General features: G+C 38.7%; 1 protein-coding gene across 2 annotated transcripts in view; it reads left to right on the top strand.

Moving 5' to 3' along the window:
• LOC133258049 (ATP-binding cassette sub-family C member 4-like) overlaps positions 1-20,198 on the top strand; it is a 656,993-nt gene that overhangs the window by 590,101 nt on the left and 46,694 nt on the right. For both annotated transcript variants that reach the window (XM_061434381.1, XM_061434382.1), the window contains one exon: positions 19,330-19,480. In XM_061434381.1, coding sequence (XP_061290365.1) covers positions 19,330-19,480 — 151 coding nt within the window. The remainder of the gene's footprint in view (positions 1-19,329; positions 19,481-20,198) is intronic.

Raw genomic sequence — 20,198 nt, 5'->3', positions numbered from 1 at the left:
ATCCTGTTACCTTCAGCAAAGGTCATGCTTTGTAAGAGAAAGGAGCGGCTGTGATTGGGAGGCTGAGTTAACACAAGTAACCCCTGGGCCAGGAGTGGCTCTACAGTCACATCAAGGTTGGTCTGAAGCAGTGACATGCTAGGTAAGTGGTTCTCCCTCTGCCTTCCAGGTGTCTGGCATGGATTCCCTTTACTGTGAGGGCATTTAATAACAGGATCACCTCTCATGGAAAGATAGCCTAGATGAACTAAATTAGGCATTGTATTACCACAAAGGACAAATATTTACTGTAGTGCTTTGTTGTTGTTGTTTTTAATAAAGCTAAGTGTGGTTACAAATAAAATATTAGTAAAAATAAGGAGAAAATTGCACTTGAACAAAGACAATAGAGAGCAGTTATTGAAGAGACAAAGTCTTAAAGCCAGTAATTCAATTACAGAATGAAAGTTATCTCAGAAAATGTTTTTGTAGGCAGCTTTACTTTTCACATGTTGATTGCTTCTTTTTTTATTTTATTTTATTTTTAAACTTTACAATACTGTATTAGTTTTGCCAAATATCGAAATGAATCTGCCACAGGTATACATGTGTTCCCCATCCTGAACCCTCCTCCCTCCTCCCTCCTCCCTCCCCATACCATCCCTCTGGGTCGTCCCAGTGCACCAGCCCCAAGCATCCAGTATCGTGCATTGAACCTGGACTGGCGACTCGTTTCGTATATGATATTATACATGTTTCAATGCCATTCTCCCAAGTCTTCCCACCCTCTCCCTCTCCCACAGAGTCCATAAGACTGATCTATACATCAGTGTCTCTTTTGCTGTCTTGTGCACAGGGTTATTGTTACCATCTTTTTAAATTCCATATATATGCGTTAGTATACTGTATTGGTGTTTTTCTTTCTGGCTTACTTCACTCTGTATAATAGGCTCCAGTTTCGTCCACCTCATTAGAACTGATTCAAATGTATTCTTTTTAATGGCAATGGCTTAAGGTGTCTTTAAGAAAAAAAAAAAAAAAGACAAATACCTACAGGAATATCTTGTATCCAGCCTTTATTTTGTCTGTCAACTTGAGGGGCTAAAGAAATGACATTGGATCATGTCATCTCTCATCCTCACATTCATTGTCATTGCTCATGTGGGGTGTTTTTTTATTATTTCATTTTGTCTACTTTTCAATGATTCAGTCTATGCAGACTTTCTTCATTTCTAAGTGTTAATTTTGGAAATGAAGTGCATTATCAAAACATGCACAGAGAAATGTAGCAATGAATATGACTTAAGACAACACAGCTTATTGGTAAAGGCTTCTATGGTTGACCAGTGTGAAGTGAGCTGAGACTCAGAGGCAGTGCACTTTTGCTGTGAAAATGTCTGAACTTTTTTCTCTTCTGCAAACTTATTTTATAAATATGTCCTTCTGGGTTTAACTATATGATTTATCCCCAGAAACAATCTTTCACTATAGCAGTGCCATGTTTTGACTATGATTGTTAATTACATTAAGATTTTGTGAAATCTTTGTGTTTCTTTGCTACTGCTAGCTGGGCCAAGGTTGAGTTTCCAAAGCTGTTTGGTCCCCTGTGTGTTTAGCACATGGTTAGCCTCACAGTCAGAATTTGTCACATATCTTTGCATGATGTAAAGAGGGACAGGGAGAGATACCGCTACCTGATTTCAGTGTAAAACATTCTCAGTTGTGTGAGAAGAGAAAATTCTAATCTCACTGATTTCCAGTCCCAGCTCTTCCACTTGTAGTTTGTCTTGAAGTTTGGGACCTCCAGGTGGAGGCATCTTGTAGGTCATTAGAAGTAAGAGTCTGGTATTTGAGGGAGAGTCCTATGATGAGCGTGGCACCTGAGTATTGTTTACTGAGCGGGTCATAGCTGGATTGATGAAGATAGATAAGGTTGCCTAGAGAGTGAAGCTTTTTTAGGGGCCAAGATCAGAAGCTTATGGAAGCCTCAGTATTCAGAGAGGAAGCAGAGAGGGAAGGGAAGCAGAGGAGACACACAATGAAGAGCAAGGAAAAGAGGAGGAGATAAGTTAGGGAACTGAGGATGGACAAGTCTGCTCAGTGCAAAAGAGGTGAGTCCATGCAAAGTTATCAGCTGATTTGGAATCAGGAGGTGTCTGGTGAGCCAAGGAGCAGATTTCAGATGTGAAGAAGCCAGACTGCAAAGGGCTGCAAATGCAGGAGGCATGGAGGGAGTTGAGGTGAAGGCAGGCTACTGCTGGTAGGAGTCTGACCAAAAGAGAGAGGTCCATCTGGAATGTAGTCAAGGAGGTGTTGCTGGTTGTTGGGATTTGTAGTTTGTGAGTTGGGGGTGTGTGTGAGGTGGTGGGTGATATTCCACCACCTTCCTTCCCTTCATCAAACAAGGGTTAGAGTTGAAGCCCTGAGGTACAGCAGTGAGCCAGGCATGAAACCCTCCCCTCAGGGGTCTCCTCCACCTCACCCAAGGGAGGAAGACATTCAGAGATTCACCCCTTGCTGCCTTTGGAATCCTAATTGTGCAAGTGGAAGGCCTGGAAGGCAGACTGGATGTGCAGGCTGGAGGCAATGAGGGAGCCTGCTTCAGGAGGTGGGCGGAGCTTCTAGGAGGTTACCTTTGATCCCAGATGAAAAGAAAAGGCCACTGTGGATGGTGGGGCAGGAGGGGTTCCTTAAAGCTGAGATCCCACATGGGATCCAATCTTTTCTCTCTGTCATCACCTGAGAGTGGGGAAGGGAAGGGTCTTGAAGGGGGTTGTTCAGTTTTGTTTTACAGGACACAGTGCCAAGTATGTTCAAACTCACTTTTTGGTAACTCTGCTCATCCTTGGTGTATTTGATACTTGATCATTTTCATTTTTATTAATTTTAAAGTGTTTATTTTATATACTTTTCCTCATCTAGTTCCTTCTTGTTCCCTTAAATAAATCTCAGATAATTTAATATTTTGTAATAGTGATGCCAAGTGTGGCTAATGAAAACCCCGGATACTGAGTAGTAGTCCACACTGCAGGACAGTCCACCCCAGCAGATTATGTCACTCAGAGACCATATCCCAACAGAGGGGTGATCATGAGTTTGTATGCCATCCTGTGCATTGACTCTTGCAGCTACCAGAAATGTTGCCTGTCCAGTGACATAGTCACTGGCCAAAGTGGAGCTGTTTGCAATTCCAAAAGAAGGAAAGTAGCATAAAAAAAATTATGAAGTATAATTCTACCTGATAATCATTTATGATATCAACAGGTTTAAAGTGCAGTGCAGAGCCCCACAGCCTCCCTTTCCAAGCTTGAGTCCTAGTTCTCTCTCATCCTGCCTCTGTCCCACAAAACCACACTCTCTTTCTTTGTAAAACAGAGAAAATAATACAAACTTCTTAAGGTTTTTTGAGAAAACAAAATGAAATTGTTTTATTAAAATTCTTCATGTAATATCTACGTGCATGTTGAGCACTAAATAATGGGTTTCTTTCTCTTGTTTCTTAAAGTTGCTCAGTTGTGTGTGACTCTTTGCAACTCCATGGACTGTAGCCTGCTAGGTTCCTCTGTCTATGGAATTCCCCAGGCCAGAATACTGAAGTGGGTAGCCTTTCTCTTCTCCAGGGTATCTTCCCAACCCAGGGATCGAACCCAGTTCTCCCACATTCTGAGTGGATTCTTCACTATCTGAGTCACCAGGAAAGCCCAAGAATACTGGAGTGGGTAGCCTATCCCTTCTGCAGTGGACCTTCCTGACCCAGGAATCGAACCAGGGTCTCCTGCATTGCAGGCAGACTCTTTACCAGCTGAGCTACCAGGGAAGTCCTGATATTGTCTCAGACAGTTTCCAGGCCCATAAATACCACCTTGTGAGTTTGTATCACAGATTCTAGGTTTGTCATCCTTGAAAATTTTAATGTATACTTTCCCATGTAGGGTCACAATAAAAATATATTGTTTTCAAGATAGACCATTGAAAATTAACTATTTCAAATTAATTTAATTTTCATTCAATTTGCCAAAGTTCCAGATAATATTGAGTAAGGTGTCTCAATTATCTTGTCTACAATTCTTTTCATTAAAATCATCACTTCCAAGAAGTCTTTCTGTTAGCAAAACAAGTATGAAGATAAGGTATAGAAGTCAGATTTAGGCATTTTAATTTCTTAAAATAAATGTTGGGGACTGCACTGAGCATGTGAACTTGCACATAACTGCCCTCACCAAACTGCTGTAATTTACTGAGGAAAGTTGAATTACAAAACATTTCTCTCCCTCACACTCCTCATCCACACATACACAACATCAGCAGCTTGGCTGAGCTCACATGATTGACTCTTCACGTCCTTTCATGGACACAAAGGGCTAATCTGGGGCTACTTGAGCCACCAATGCTGCTTGTGGTGAGACCACCAGGGACCATGTCATTCCCTCCTCAGGACACACTGAATGCACTGGCTGCAGTTTTATGAAGTGAAAGTGCCCAAGAAAAAGAAAATGTGAAGGAGCTGTCCTCAGTTACTTCTTTCCATAAAAGACAGTGCAAAACAATAAGCTGCTGCATCTGGATATTGAGAACAAAGCAAGCCTAAGATTTAGCCTAATAGGTTGAATCACTTCCTTTTATAGAAGCACAGAGTGGAACTGCCTTTACTTGTATCAGTACCAGTGACCCTTGCATTTCATTGTATAGAGATGTCAGGGAAAGTGTGTAGAAAGCATTCTAGCCTCTGTCCCTGAGCAATGACTTTGTCATTCTGAGATCTCTGTGATGTGTTGATCCCATCCTTTACCCTCTCCCTCAAATTCCCACTGGGGACATTTAGTGGAGAAGGCAATGGCAAACCACTCCAGTACTCTTGCCTGGAAAATCCCAGGGGCGGAGGAGCCTGGTAGGCTGCAGTCTATGGGGTCACAAAGAGTCGGACAACACTGAGCGACTTCACTTTCACTTTTCACTTTCATGCAATGGAGAGGGAAATGGCAACCCACTCCAGTGTTCTTGCCTGGAGAATCCAAGGGACAGAGGAGCCTGGTGGGCTGCTGTCTATGGGGTCACACAGAGTCAGACACGACTGAAGCAACTTAGCAGCAGCAGCAGCTTTTATATTTTAGTGCCCTGTGGATATTTTCTTCCAGTCTGTCTTGCCTTTTTTTGTTGTTTTTTATTTTTTAACTTTACAATATTGTATTGGTTTTGCCATATATCAACGTGAATCCGCCACAGGTATACACGTGTTCCCCATCCTGAACCCTCTTCCCTCCTCTCTCCCCATACCATCCCTCTGGGTCGTCCTAGTGCACCAGCCCCAAGCATCCAGTATCGTGCATCGAACCTGGACTGATGACTCGTTTCATATATGATATTATACATGTTTCAATGCCATTCTTCCAAATCATCCCACTCTCTCCCTCTCCCACAGAGTCCAAAAGACTGTTCTATGCATCAGTGCCTCTTTTGCTGTCTCATATACAGGGTTATTGTTAACATCTTTCTAAATTCCATATATATGCGTTAGTATACTGTATTGGTGTTTTTCTTTCTGGCTTACTTCATTCTGTATAATAGGCTCCAGTTTCATCCACCTCATTAGAACTGATTCAAATGTATTCTTTTTAATGGCTGAGTAATACCCCATTATGTATATGAACCACAGCTTTCCTATCCATTCATCTGCTGATGGACATCTAGGTTGCTTCCAAGCCCTGGCTATTATAAACAGTGCTGTGATGAACATTGGGGTACACGTGTCTCTTTCCCTTCTGGTTTCCTCAGTGTGTATGCCCAGCAGTGGGATTGCTGGGTCATAAGGCAGTTCTATTTCCAGTTTTTTAAGGAATCTCCACGCTGTTCTCCATAGTGGCTGTACTAGTTTGCATTCCCACCAACAGTGTAAGAGGGTTCCTTTTTCTCCACACCCTCTCCAGCATTTATTGCTTGTAGACTTTTGGATCGCAGCCATTCTGACTGGTGTGAAATGGTACCTCATTGTTGTTTTGATTTGTATTTCTTTGATAATGAGTGATGTTGAGCATCTTTTCATGTGTTTGTTAGCCATCAGTGTGTCTTCTTTGGAGAAATGTTTATTTAGTTCTTTGGCCCATTTTTTTGATTGGGTCATTTATTTTTCTGGAATTGAGGTGTACGAGTTGCTTGTATATTTTTGAGATTAGTTGTTTGTCAGTTGCTTCATTTGCTATTATTTTCTCCCATTCTGAAGGCTGTCTTCTCACCTTGCTTATAGTTTCCTTTGTTGTGCAGAAGCTTTTAAGTTTAATTAGGTCTCATTTGTTTATTTTTGCTTTTATTTCCAATATTCGGGGAGGTGGGTCATAGAGGATCCTGCTGTGATGTATGTTGGAGAGTGTTTTGCCTATGTTCTTCTCTAGGAGTTTTATAGTTTCTGGTCTTACATTTAGATCTTTAATCCATTTTGAGTTTATTTTTGTGTGTGGTGTTAGAAAGTGTTCTAGTTTCATTCTTTTACAAGTGGTTGACCAGTTTTCCCAGCACCACTTGTTAAAGAGATTGTCTTTATTCCCTTGTATATTCTTGCCTCCTTTGTCAAAGATAAGGTGTCCATAGGTGTGTGGATTTATCTCTTGGCTTTCTATTATGTTCCATTGATCTATATTTCTGTCTTTGTGCCAGTACCATACTGTCTTGATGACTGTGGCTTTGTAGTAGAGCCTGAAGTCAGGCAGGTTGATTCCTCCAGTTCCATTCTTCTTTCTCAAGATTGCTTTGGCTATTAAAGGTTTTTTGTATTTCCATATAAATTGTGAAATTATTTGTTCTAGCTCTGTGAAGAATGCTGTTGGTAGCTTGATAGGGATTACATTGAATCTATAGATTGCTTTGGGTAGTATACTCATTTTCACTACATTGATTCTTCCAATCCATGAACATGGTATATTTCTCCATCTATTAGTGTCCTCTTTGATTTCTTTCACCAGTGTTTTATAGTTTTCTATATATAGGTCTTTAGTTTCTTTAGATCGATATATTCCTAAGTATTTTATTCTTTTTGTTGCAATGGTGAATGGAATTGTTTACTTAATTTCTCTTTCTATTTTCTCATTATAAGTGTATAGGAATGCAAGGGATTTCTGTTTGTTGATTTTATATCCTGCAACTTTACTATATTCATTGATTAGTTCTAGTAATTTTCTAGTGGAGTCTTTAGGGTTTTCTATATAGAGGATCATGTCATCTGCAAACAGTGAGAGTTTTACTTCTTCTTTACCAATTTGGATTCCTTTTATTTCTTTTTCTGCTCTGATTGCTGTGGCCAAAACTTCCAAAACTATGTTGAATAGTAATAGTGAAAGTGGGCACCCTTGTCTTGTTCCTGACTTTAGGGGAAATGCTTTCAATTTTTCACCATTGAGGATAATGTTTTTATGTTTTTAATGGAGATCTAGTTTTAATTTTTATAGAGTTTAATGTGTATCATTTTTTTTTTCCTTTTGTAGTTCATGTTTTTGTATCCCAAGAAATGTTTGGGTATCCTTAGGAGGGTGAAGATACTTTCCTATTGTTCTCCCTTTTTAGAAATTGATGCATCTTGCATTATTTTTTGTGAATGGAAGAATAGTTAGTGGTTGATGTTTATTTTTTTCCAGTTATTCTAGCCACATTCATTAAAATTGGCACTTGGTTAAAAATCCTTTGAATCGATGTAAAGAGGTGTGTGTCTGTATACTTTACTTTGTTCCACTGATCTGTTTATCCTTGTAGCAATATTGCAGTCTTGGTTATTGTACTTTGTGGTAAGACACGAAATCCAGTAGCTGAAGTCCTCTAACTTTGTACTTCTTTGTTGAGATTATTTTAATCATTCTAGATTCTTTACTTTTCTGTGTAAATTTTAGAAGCCTTTCAATTGATTTTTAATAAAAGTATGGTGGAATTTTTATTAATATTTTCTTTTAGCTCTAGATCAATTTGAGGATTCTGAGTCTTAACAATGTTGAATCTGCAATTATGGATATAGTCTTTTTCTCTGCTTACCTAGATTTTCTTTAATTTATAAATGTTTTTTAATGTTTAGTGTAGACATTTTATACTTCTTTGGTTAAACTTATTCCTGAATATTTGATGTTTTTTCATTATAGTATTGGATTGTTTTTAATACCATTTCAACTGCTTGTTGCTAGTTTATAGAAATACAGTTGATATATTTGTGAATTCACTTTGCATTTCTGGAATTGGTGCTGGTGTTTTTTTAAATTCTGTAGGATTTTTTCATAAATAATCATGTCAAATGTAAATAATGACAGTTTTACTTCTTCATTTCAAATATTTATTTTTTGTGGCTAGAACTTCCAGTACACTGTGGAATAGAAGTGCTAAGACATTCTTGTACTCTTAGGACAAAAAATTTTCAACATTTTTTCATTATGAATAATGTTAACTGCCATTTTTTTCAGGTAGATATCTGTTCAGAGAAGGCAATGGCACCCAACTCCAGTACTCTTGCCTGGAAAATCCCATGGACGGAGGAGCCTGGTAGGCTGCAGTCCTTGGGGTCGCTAAGAGTTGGACACAACTGAGTGACTTCACTTTCATTTTTCACTTTCATGCATTGGAGAAGGAAATGGCAACCCACTCCAATGTTCTTGCTTGGAGAATCCCAGGGACGGCAGAGCCTGGTGGGCTGGCATCTCTAGGGTCGCACAGAGTCGGACACGACTGAAGCGACTTAGCAGCAGCAGCAGCAGCAGCAGATATCTGTTATCAGATTGAACATGTTTCTATTAATTCCTTAATTGCCAAGAATTTTACTTTAAAAAAAAGTCAAGAATAGATGTTAAATTTTGACAAATATTTTTTTCTACATATCTTCAGATAATCATATGATTATTCACCTTTACTCTTTTAATGTGAATTAAGTGATTGGTATTTGAAGATTAATCTTACATTCCTGGAGCAAACTCTGCTTGGTCATGGTATAGCATCTTTTTATTTTTTTATGTATCATTGTGTGTAATTCATTAATATTCTGTCAAGAATTTTTGTATCTGTTGTTCTTGAAGGATATTGGTATGTAATTTGCTTTTGTTAAAATGTTTTTATCAGCTTTTGGTATCAGAATTATGCAGGCCTCTTAAAAAGACATAGGAAAGGTTTATATTTTGTAAAGGTCAATTTTATTTGTCATCTAGGCCAGACTGCATTCCCCAGTTACTCAATCAAAAGGTGATCTAGGTGTTGTTCTGTAGGTATTTTGTAGATTTGATTAAAGTCTATAATCAGTTGATTTTAAGTAAGGATAATTATCCTAGATAGTCTGGTAGGCACAATTCAATCAGCTGAAAGGCCTTAAAAGCTAAAGCTTCCTTTGAGAAAAAGATATTCTGCCTGTGGAGAACAGCATCAACTCCTAGCCAGAAGTTTCACCTATCCTTTGTAACAGCTGGCCCTGTGGATTTAGAACTTGTTTTGTTGATTTTTCTGCTTAAAAGTTTGTCTTCTGTTTCATTCATGTTTGCTTTTCTCCTATTTCCATTCTTATACATACTTTAGTTTAATATGCCGGGTGTTATTTTCTGTTTTTTTTTTTTTTTTAATTAGAAAATGTATCTTAAAACTCTTGACTTTAACTCAACAAAATTAAGAGGAAAATACAGAGATTTCCCATATATTCTCTGTAGCCTTTTAAAAAGTGCTTAAACCGTAAGTTACTGCCAAGCATAATTTTAGTTTGAAGCTTCAGATTTGAATGTTAGTGGATTTTCATTTCCTTTTATGTCAAATGCTTTCTAATTTTATTGTAATTTTGAATAAGGCAATATTTTCAGGTGTGTTATTTAGCTTCAAACATTTATTGATTTTCTAGTTACCTTTTTGTTACTGATTTCTAGTTAAATGTATGTAAGTTAGAATATGTTGTATACAGTTTATGTCCCTTGAAGTTTGTTGATTCTTCCCCTAGTATAGCACATATGTAATTGAAGATAATGTTTTATGTAGTTATTGACTGCAGTATTGTGTATTTAATTCAGTCACTTTTACTAATCATGTTTTTAATACATTCTATATCCCTCTTTATTTTATCTTCTTGTTTTATCAGTTTAAATATCGCACTGTGAGTATTGAAGTATTGAATAGACTATTTCTCCTGAGTTCTGTCAGATTTTCATTTTTATATTTTGGCACTATGTTATTAAAATTTTATATAAATGTAGTTTTTAAAATGATCTTCTGGATAAATTGACCCTCTATTCTCATTAAATATTTCCCTTTATTTCTAAGAATCCTACCTTACTTCATGTTCACAGTGGTGTAGATAGGACTACAGCTTTCTTTTGCTTAGTGTTTTTATGGGGAACCTTTTTCAATGTTTTATCTCCACATTTAAATGCTATTATTTTTAAGGTGTGCCTTTTTAAAGTAGCAAATAGATAGACTCCAGTTTTGAATGTTGTAATGAGCTTGAACCTGACAAAAGGTAGAAAGAAAACTATTGATCAATGAGTTATGCTGAACATGAAGGAAGAAGTGTACCATGTTTCCCTAATGTTTTCTGTTGAGTTGGTTAACAAATTATAAACCAGGCACCACCATTCATTTTTCAGTGGAGTTAGCTGTGACTCTCATGGGAGCAAATTGAAGGATACTCAGATCCCAGGGCTGGTATGGTTGTGAAAAGATACAAGGCAGCCAAATGAGGGATGAAGAGTATGATTAGTGTATCCCAAGGAAAGGGTGGGTTTACAGAAGCTTAGTCAACATTCAGGAAACTAAGATAATGGCATCTAGTTCCATCACTTCATGGCAAATAGATGGGGAAACAGTGGAAACAGTGTCAGACTTTATTTTTCTAGGCTCCAAAATCACTGCAGATGGTGACTGCAGCCATGAAATTAAAAGATGCTTACTCCTTGGAAGGAAAGTTATGACCATCCTAGATAGCATATTCAAAAGCAGAGACATTACTTTGTCAACCAAGGTCCATCTAGTCAAGGCTATGGTTTTTCCAGTGATCATGTATGGATGTGAAAGTTGGACTGTGAGGAATGCTGAGTGCCAAAGAATTGATGCTTTTGAACTGTGGTGTTGGAGAAGATTCTTGAGAGTCCCTTGGACTGCAAGGAGATCCAACCAGTCCATTCTAAAGGATATCAGTCCTGGGTGTTCTTTGGAAGGACTGATGCTGAAGCTGAAACTCCAATACTTTGGCCACCTCATGCGAAGAGTTGACTCATTGGAAAAGACTCTGATGCTGGGAGGGATTGGAGGCAGGAGGAGAAGGGGACGACAGAGAATGAGATGGCTGGGTGGCATCACCAACTCAATGGACATGAGTTTGAGTGAACTCCGGGAGTTGGTGATGGCCTGGCGTGCTGCAATTCATGGGGTTGCAAAGAATCGGACACGACTGAGTGACTGAACTGAACTGAATTGAACTGAGTCTTAGGGTTCCTATGTTTGTATAAATCCCATCATAGAGATATGATACCCCAGTGTTCTGTAGTGTTCTGACTTAACATAGTTAACTGAGTTGGGTGAGGTCAGAGCAAACAGAGGTGATAAAGGAGGGATCTTGGATCCAGAGCTGATCTCTGAACCTCCTGAGATATGCACAGTACCATATCTGCTTACATGCAGAATCAGTAATAACCTGAGGCTGGCATTAAGTTTCAGTTCAGTTCAGTCACTCAGTCATGACCAACTCTTTGAGACCCCATGGACTGCAGCACACCAGGCTTCTGTGTCAATCACCAACTCCTGGAGCCTACTCAAATGCATATCCATTGCATCAGTGATGCCATTCAACCATCTCATCCTCTGTTGTCCCCTTCTCCTCCCACCTTCAATCCTACCCAGCATCAGGGTCTTTTCCAATGAGTTGGTTCTTCACATCAGGTGGCCAAAGTACTGGAGTTTCAGCTTCAGCATCAGTCCTTCCAATGAATATTCAGGATTGATTTCATTTAGGACTGATTGGTTTGATCTCCTTGCAGACCAAGGGACTTTCAAGAGTCTTCTCCAACACCACAGTTCAAAAGCATCAATTCTTCAGCACTCAGCTTTCTTATTGTCCAACTCTTACAACCATACATGAATACTAGAAAAATCATAGCTTTGACTAGACAGAGAAAGTATGGAAAACCACTAGACCATTCAGATATGACCTAAATCAAATCCCTTATGATTATACAGTAGAAGCGACAAATAGATTCAAGGGATTAGATCTGATAGACAGAGTCCCTGAAGAACTGTGAATGGAGGTTCATGACATTGTACAAGAGGCGGTGATCAAGACCATCTCCAAGAAAATGAAATGCAAAATGGGAAAATGGTTGTCTGAGGAGGGCTTACAAGTAGCTGAGAAAAAAAGAGAAGATAAAGGCAAAGGAGAAAATGAGACATATACCAAGTTGAATACAGACTTCCAAAAAATAGCAAGGAGAGATAAGAAAGCCTTCCTTAGTGAACAATGCAAAGAAATAGAGGAAAACAATAGAATGGGAAAGACTAGAGATCTCTTCAAGAAAATTAGAGATACCAAGGGAAATTTTCATGTAAAGATGAGCACAATAAAGGACAGAAATGTTACAGACCTAGCAGAAGCAGAAGATATTAAGAAGAGGTGGCAAGAATTCACAGAAGAACTATACAGAAAAGATCTTCATGACCCAGATAACCACCATGGTGTGATCACTCACCAAGAGCCAGACATCCTGGAATGTGAAGTCAAGTGGGCCTTAGAAAGCATCACTATGAACAAAGCTAGTGGAGGTGATGGAATTCCAGTGAGCTATTTCAAATCCTTAAAGGTGATGCTGTGAAAGTTCTACACTAAAAATGCCAGCAAATTTGGGAAACTCAGCAGTGGCCACAGGAATGGAAAGGTCAGTTTTCATTCCAATCCCAAAGAAAGGCAATGCCAAACAATGTTCAAACTACCACACAATTTCACTCAACTCACATGCTAGCAAAGTATTGCTCAAAATTGTCCAAGCAAGTCTTCAACAATACATGAACCATGAACTCCCAGATGTTCAAGCTGGTTTTAGAAAAGGCAGAGGAACCAGAGATCAAATTGCCAACATCTGCTGGATCATCAAAAAAGCAAGAGAGTTCCAGAAAAACATCTACTTTTACTTTATTGACTATGCCAAAGCCTATGACTGTGTGGATCACAACAAACTGTAGAAAATTCTTCAAGAGATGGGAATGCCAGACCACCTGACCTGCCTCCTGAGAAATCTGTGTGCAGGTCAAAAAGCAATGGTTAGAACTGGACATGGAACAACAAACTGGTTCCAAACCGTTAAGGAATACATCAAGGTTGTATATTGTCACCCTGTTTATTTAACTATTATGCAGAGTACATCATGCAAAATTCCAGGCTGGATGAAGCACAAGCTGGAATTAAGATTGCCAGGAGAAATATCAATAACCTCAGATACGCAGATGACACCACCCTTATGGCAGAAAGTGAAGAAGAACTAAAAGCTTCTTGATGAAAGTGAAATAGGAGAGTGAAAAAGTTGGCTTAAGGCTCAACATTCAGAAAACTAAGATCATGGCATCTGGTCCCATCACTTCATGGGAAATATATGGGGAAACAGTGGGAACAGAGTCAGACTTTATTTTGGGGGCCTCTAAAATCACTGCAGATGGTAACTGCAGCTAGGAAATTAGAAGATGCTTGCTCCTTGGAAGAAAAGCTATGACCAACCTAGACAGCATATTAAAAAGCAGAGGCATTACTTTACCAACCAAGGTATTAAGCTTAGGAGCTTACATTTAAAAGCCTTCCATGTTTTCCCTTTGTTTCTATTTCTCCTGTAATGGAAGGGTAGTGAGTATTGTTTAATATGAAGTACATTTTCTTTCTTAATCTTTTCATGTAGTCTAATCAAGATTTTACCGACTCCACAAAAGTCTTGTGTTAGGTAGTAGCACTGCTGCTGCTGCTGCTGCTGCTCCTGCTGCTGCTGCTAAGTCACTTCAGTCGTGTCCGACTCTGTTCGTCCCCAGAGACGCCAGCCCACCAGGCTCCCCCATCCCTGGGATTCTCCAGGCAAGAACACTGGAGTGGGTTGCCATTTCCTTCTCCAATGCATGAAAGTGAAAAGTGAAAGTGAAGTCACTCAGTAGTGTTCGACTCTTAGCAACCCCAAGGACTGCAGCCTACCAGGCTCCTCCGTCCCTGGGATTTTCCAGGCAAGAGTACTGGAGTGGGGTGCTATCACCTTCCCTGGGTAGTAGCACAGTGATTGCCATTTCATTGAGAGATTATTTTTAATTTCATGTTTCCAGAGTAAATAGGTAGAAGAATTTGTCCTACACCCACATCAGCAAACAGCTTACAGATCAAAAACTAGTCATCATTTTTTTCCTCTCTAAATAACAAGGAAATCTTGCCTTGTTTTCTTGCCAAGAAGTGAATCTTACTTTGTTTATTACACTTAAATTATATATTTTGCAAAATCAGTAATAGTTTAATGCTATCTGGATGATTTGTACTTACCATAGCTTGAAACAGAATTCTTAAGAGTCTGATACAGAATTAAAAGTTCAGAAATTCTTTTGAGATGTTAGCAATCTTAATTATCCTGATTTTATTTTTTAATACTGTAAACATATAATAAAACTACTGCTTACTGATTAATGGCTTTATGATTAAGTATATATTTCACATTTTGCCTGGGCTGGTGGCTCAGACTATAAAAAATCCACTTGCAATGTGGGAGATCTGGGTTCGATCCCTGGGTTAGGAAGATCCCCTGGAGTAGGGCATGGCAATCCACTCCAGTATTCTTGCCTGGAGAATCCCCATGGACAGAGGAGCCTGGCAGGCTACAGTCCATGAGGTCGCAAAAAGCCAGACATGACTGGACTGAGTGACTGAGCACTCACATTTTGCCTAATATAAGAACAAGCAAGAGATAATTCACATAATAATTCAGTTCAGTTCAATTCAGTCACTCAGTCGTATCCAACTCTTTGTGACACCATGAACCGCAGCATGCCATGCTTCCCTGTCCATCACCAACTCCCACAGTCCACCCAAATCCATGTCCATTGTGTCGGTGATGCCATCCAACTATCTCGTACTCTGTCGTCCCCTTCTCCTCCTGCCCTCAATCTTTCCCAGTATCAGGATCTCTCAAATTAGTCAGCTCTCCGCATCAGGTGGCCAAAGTATTGAAGTTTCAACTTCAGCATCAGTCCCTCCAATGAACACCCAGGACTGATCTCCTTTAGGATGGATTGGTTGGATGGAGTGAACCAAAAGTATGGATGGAATATTTATTTGCATAAAATAAGAAAAGCAAATTTTTACTCTTGTTTAATGATAACATGTTCTTTGGCACAAGCTTCACAGAGACTATCAAGAACAGAATCCCTTAGTATGAAGTTTAAAGTAACATGTAGTAGATACCTAGGAATTTCTACAGGACTGTAAGAGCAATTTGTAAATTAAATGCACAGGAGGTAAATAGGTTCTTATATTTCAAACTGTGCTTGTGAAAGGAGTATGTTAAAATCTGCAGTACTACAATACAGTGTTAATTCTGCAGTCAAGACTTCCTGGTGAAATTTTAGTGTTTTTACCACCATCTTGATGCTAAACACCATACAGATGTTAAACATTTAAGCTCTTCAGCCTCATTTTCTGTCCTTAGGGTTTATGTATTTATTAAATTTTATTTTTTTCCAAGTCATCTTGCTTTTGGGGCTTAGAACTCATCTTTCTTATGAAATTTTCTTTTTTTTATTTAAAGAATGATTCTTAAATTAACATATGTTAGTATGTTCTATTAGTGAGCACTTTTAAGAGCTTTCAGGCTTTCCTGGTGGCTCAACTGGTAAAGAATCCACCTGCAATGCAGGAGACCTGGGTTTGATCTCTGGATTGAGAAGATCCCCTGGAGAAGGGAATGATTACCCACTCCAGTATTCTGCCCATGAGAATTCCATGAACTCTATAGTTCATGGGGTTGCAAAGAGTCGGACTTAACTGAGCAACTTTCATTTTCACTTTAAGAGCTATCAGTGCTCTATGAGCTGAGTAGGCTGTTATTCCCTGATTAACTGGGAATCTAGGACTGGATCCTCACTTGGGAGAGACCAGATCTGATCCCAGGAAACCCAATAAAATTAGAATATGCAGACCGAAGGGAAAATATATAACAAGAGAGTATATTTATATGTTAATTTTGAGGGGGCCATATGTCATGGTTTATGGGATCTTAGTTCTCTGAACAGGGATTGAATCCAGGTCCATGGCAGAAAAAGTGCTGAGTCCTAACCACTGGACACCCAGGAATTCTCTAGATGTTAGCTTTTTAAATATAAATTTTGCTTCTCTATGTGACACAGTATCAAGCAGGAATTAAAAGAAGAGGTTTGGGGTCAAAAGCACCCTCTTTGGACAAGTCAATAAACTTCTCTGAGCATCTGTTTCCTGCTTTGTAAATAGAGAGGATAATCTCTCCTATTCATATTGATGTGAGAATGAGATTAAATAATGCCTGTGAAATGCTTGTGAGGTGGCGTACATGGCAAGCCTCTTAAAATGTTGTCCATTATTGGTATTTGGGAGAGTGGAGGTAACCATCATTTCTTTGTGAGATAGAGATAAGTGTGGAATTTCTCGTCTTATGTGAAAACTTGCTGTTGTGGCCTCTAACAATAAACTGTCTTATTTTTCAATTTTTTTGATTGATCAGGTTTTTAAACAAGCAATATTTTCTTTTTCTTTTCTTTACTGTTTTTATATATACTTCACGAACAGTTCATTTAGAGACCAGTGTGGTTTCTCAGAAATAGCTGCTCACAGGACAGCATCTTTCTTGAGGAAGAGAGGTGCTCATTAGACTTCCTTCCATAGGTGGTGGTGGTGGGCCCTCTGCCTTAGTGATCTGATATTCTAACCAGACTGTTGTCATTCTCTGCAAACTAAAGAATTATTCTGACTGATGAAAATCACCATGTACTCTCAAGTGAAAGATTTCATCCAATAATTTTTTGTATTTGTTCATGTGGCTTCATTGACTTTGGGTGAAATTTCCCAACTGGTAATAGGTTACAAACATATAACCTAATAGGTTACAAACATATCAACATGATTCCCCTGTATCTTGGGGCATCAGGACTTGAGTCACTTGCTTCTAGGTCAACATTCTTCTTGGTGTGCACACGTCATGGTCTCTGTCGTAGTGTGACAGAAGTACAGAAACACTGGCCATGGTGAGGTGAGTCATCAGATTGGCCTGAAATCCAGTCATAGGGTGGGAATTGTGTGTGTAGCTTGGATTAGGCTCCTTGGAATTCCTGGGAATATGGAAGGAAGAAATGAGGTTGGCTTCGGGGAAGGGATGTTTATTTCATACCAGAATCTTTTGTTTCCTTCTTCAGATGTTGGCTTTTTCCTGTCTACTATGTGTGTCTTCTACCAACTTAAATAGTTTGAGACAGCTGACAACAAAAGATTCAGAAGTTTATATACATAGATACATACAAATGTAAACCCATACATTGTATGTATATATGTGTTTTTATAATATAATATCCAATCCACAGTGAGGGTGGCTATAGTATGACCGACAGGTAGAAATAAAACTCTTAGAGAAAGGCTTTTTTTTTTTGCTCAAAACTCTGGCTCCTTTTTGCTCAAAATTTTTATCAACTGTGATTATTACCTGCAAATTATTCACGCCACTCATTTTGTTTGTTAAACCAGCCTGTGAAATTCAGTCATCAGTCTCTTAGACTCCTCTAAAAAGTATTCATGTATTCTGCCTGTTTCTCCAGCACTCCGTGCCTTGTACAGATCATCATGGATTTGTATCCATCTGAGATTGTAAACTTCAGAGGCCTTGGCCCAGGCTGTGTGAATCTTCACATCTCTACCACCCCACCCCACTTCCATAGCAGACAGACACTAATTTTTATTACATTTCTACCACCTAAAGCTTTATACCATAATATCATACTTTTCCTGATAAAGATGAAACTTAAATTAGTATCAAACAATGCCTTGATTTTCTGTACTGTGTGCATGTGAGCTAAGTCACTTCAGTCATGTCTGACTCTTTGTGACTTTGTGGACTATAGCCCTCCAGGCTCCTCCGGGATTCTCTAGGCAAGAATACTGGAGTGGGTTGACATGCCCTTCTCCAGGAATCTACCCAACACAGGGATTGAACTCATGTCTCCTGTATCTCCTACACTGCAAGCATATTCTTTACCACTGAGCCACTGGGAAAGCCTGGTTCTATTCTACCTGCTATCTTTTTAGGCCAAGATCATTTTCCAAGATAAAATTACCTCAGGGGATGATGTGATGATTAAATGAATGTTCATAGACCTCTTAGCACCGTGCCTTGCATATAGTAAGTACCTGTTGTTGTCTGTTGTTGTTATAATCATTAGCCTTTGAAATAAACATTTTAAATACTTAGCATAATGATAGAAAGTTGGTTGTATGTTGAGAGCAAGCTTAAATGTGTCATAAAGTTTCAAAAACAAATTTTGAGCAAAAAGGAACCAGAGTTTTTAAGCTAAAACAAAACAAAACAAAACAAAAAAACTTCTTGGACTTTTTCTAAGAGTTTTACTTCTACTTGTTGGTCATACTATAGCCACCCTCACTGTGGATTGGATATTATATGTTGAGAGCAGGCTTAAATGTGTCATAAAATTGGGCTCCCCAACTCTGTGAGTTATGCTTTGTTGTCTCTGTCAAGTTGCTTTTTCTATCCCTGTGCTTCAGTGTTTCCATCTGTAAAATGAAATAGTACTATTACTAGATAGGGCTGGTTGTGAGACGTTAATACATGTGAAATACTGAATGTACAGCTTGTACACAGTCAGCACTTAGTAAATGTTGACTATGGTTAGAAAACTGAGAAAGAAAGAAGAATTTCTGTTTCCAATGTTCAACATTTAATTTTGTCCTAGTTTTCTGGACACTGAATGTGTAATTAACTACATCTTTCTCTCCACATGCATAGCTGACGCTTCCGGATTCCTCACCTGTGATGCCTGCTCACTCATCCCTCTACTAACACTTACTTACTTTGGATAGTTTTGGATTCAAGTCTTACTCAAATATTCTTATCTGTTAAAAATAGTAATACCCGCCTCATCAGTTTACTGAGTGTATCATAAGAGCTAATACCCAGAAAGTTCTTATCAGAGTGTTTGACACATGCAATAAATATTGTAATGACCACCTATAATTGTATTTCTTTGGATGGTAAAGCATTTCCTGCCTTTCCAACAAATCTTTTGAATAAAGGAGTTGAATCTCAGCAAAACAGTCAAGTTTATCTTTTAAAAGAATCCTTGATAAGGAGGCCTCTGTACCTATCTTCTCTATTTCAGATGTTTATATTGATGACTGGTGTCGCAGGTGTGATGGTGGGTGTGATTCCTTGGATTGCAATACCCGTGATTCCCCTTAGCATCATTTTCTTCCTCCTTCGGATATATTTCTTATGGACGTATGGAGATATCAAACGCCTGGAATGTACAAGTGAGTGCCAGGGCTCTCAGGTTGGGATGGCAGTGAAGGCTGAATTCTGTTCATGCCATAATTAACCAGACCCCTGAAATTCTGCATACTGTCTTCCAGAATTTTTCACTAAGTTAACATTAGGTAATTAAATATTATGGCTCCCGAGAGTCATGTGGACCTTAGGCAAATGGATCTGGTGGCAGGTCAGCTGCAAGCTTTTCATTTTAACACAGTAAGTATGAATATGAGTACCACGAGGATTGAGACTGTTTTTGTTTAGTTCATGATATGCTTCCTAACACAAAGCAGGAACTCCATAAACACTTTTCAAAAAAATAAAATGTTTCATCATATTAGATCCTAATGTAGAAGGAAACTGTGAGATTTTTCTCTCCCTGAAGTTACTGGAAATTACAAGGAAAGAAAAAGCTCATGCAAAGGAAAAGAGGCATCACGAAATATACTTCCATGTTAGAGGTGATATATCTGAAAAACACTTTCTCTCATATACTCCAAAGATGGCAAATAAACTTCAGTTGTTAAATGCTTTGCAAAGATAAGCCCTGTTATTTTTTGGATTTGCTCTTTATCATCGCCAGTATTTGGGGTGATGCCACAGTTTCTGGTCTCCCTTTCCCAAAGTTGTTCATTTAAATAGATGGCTGAAAATAATCCCCTTAGGAGGACACAGGAAAGAGATCCATTTAGTATGCATATAGTCTATTTTTCCATTCAA

Source organism: Bos javanicus, chromosome 12 (assembly GCF_032452875.1).
Source record: "Bos javanicus breed banteng chromosome 12, ARS-OSU_banteng_1.0, whole genome shotgun sequence".
NCBI classification, from domain to species: domain Eukaryota; kingdom Metazoa; phylum Chordata; class Mammalia; order Artiodactyla; family Bovidae; genus Bos; species Bos javanicus.
Note: the sequence above shows the minus strand (reverse complement) of the source record. Positions and strands in the feature narration are given on the sequence as shown.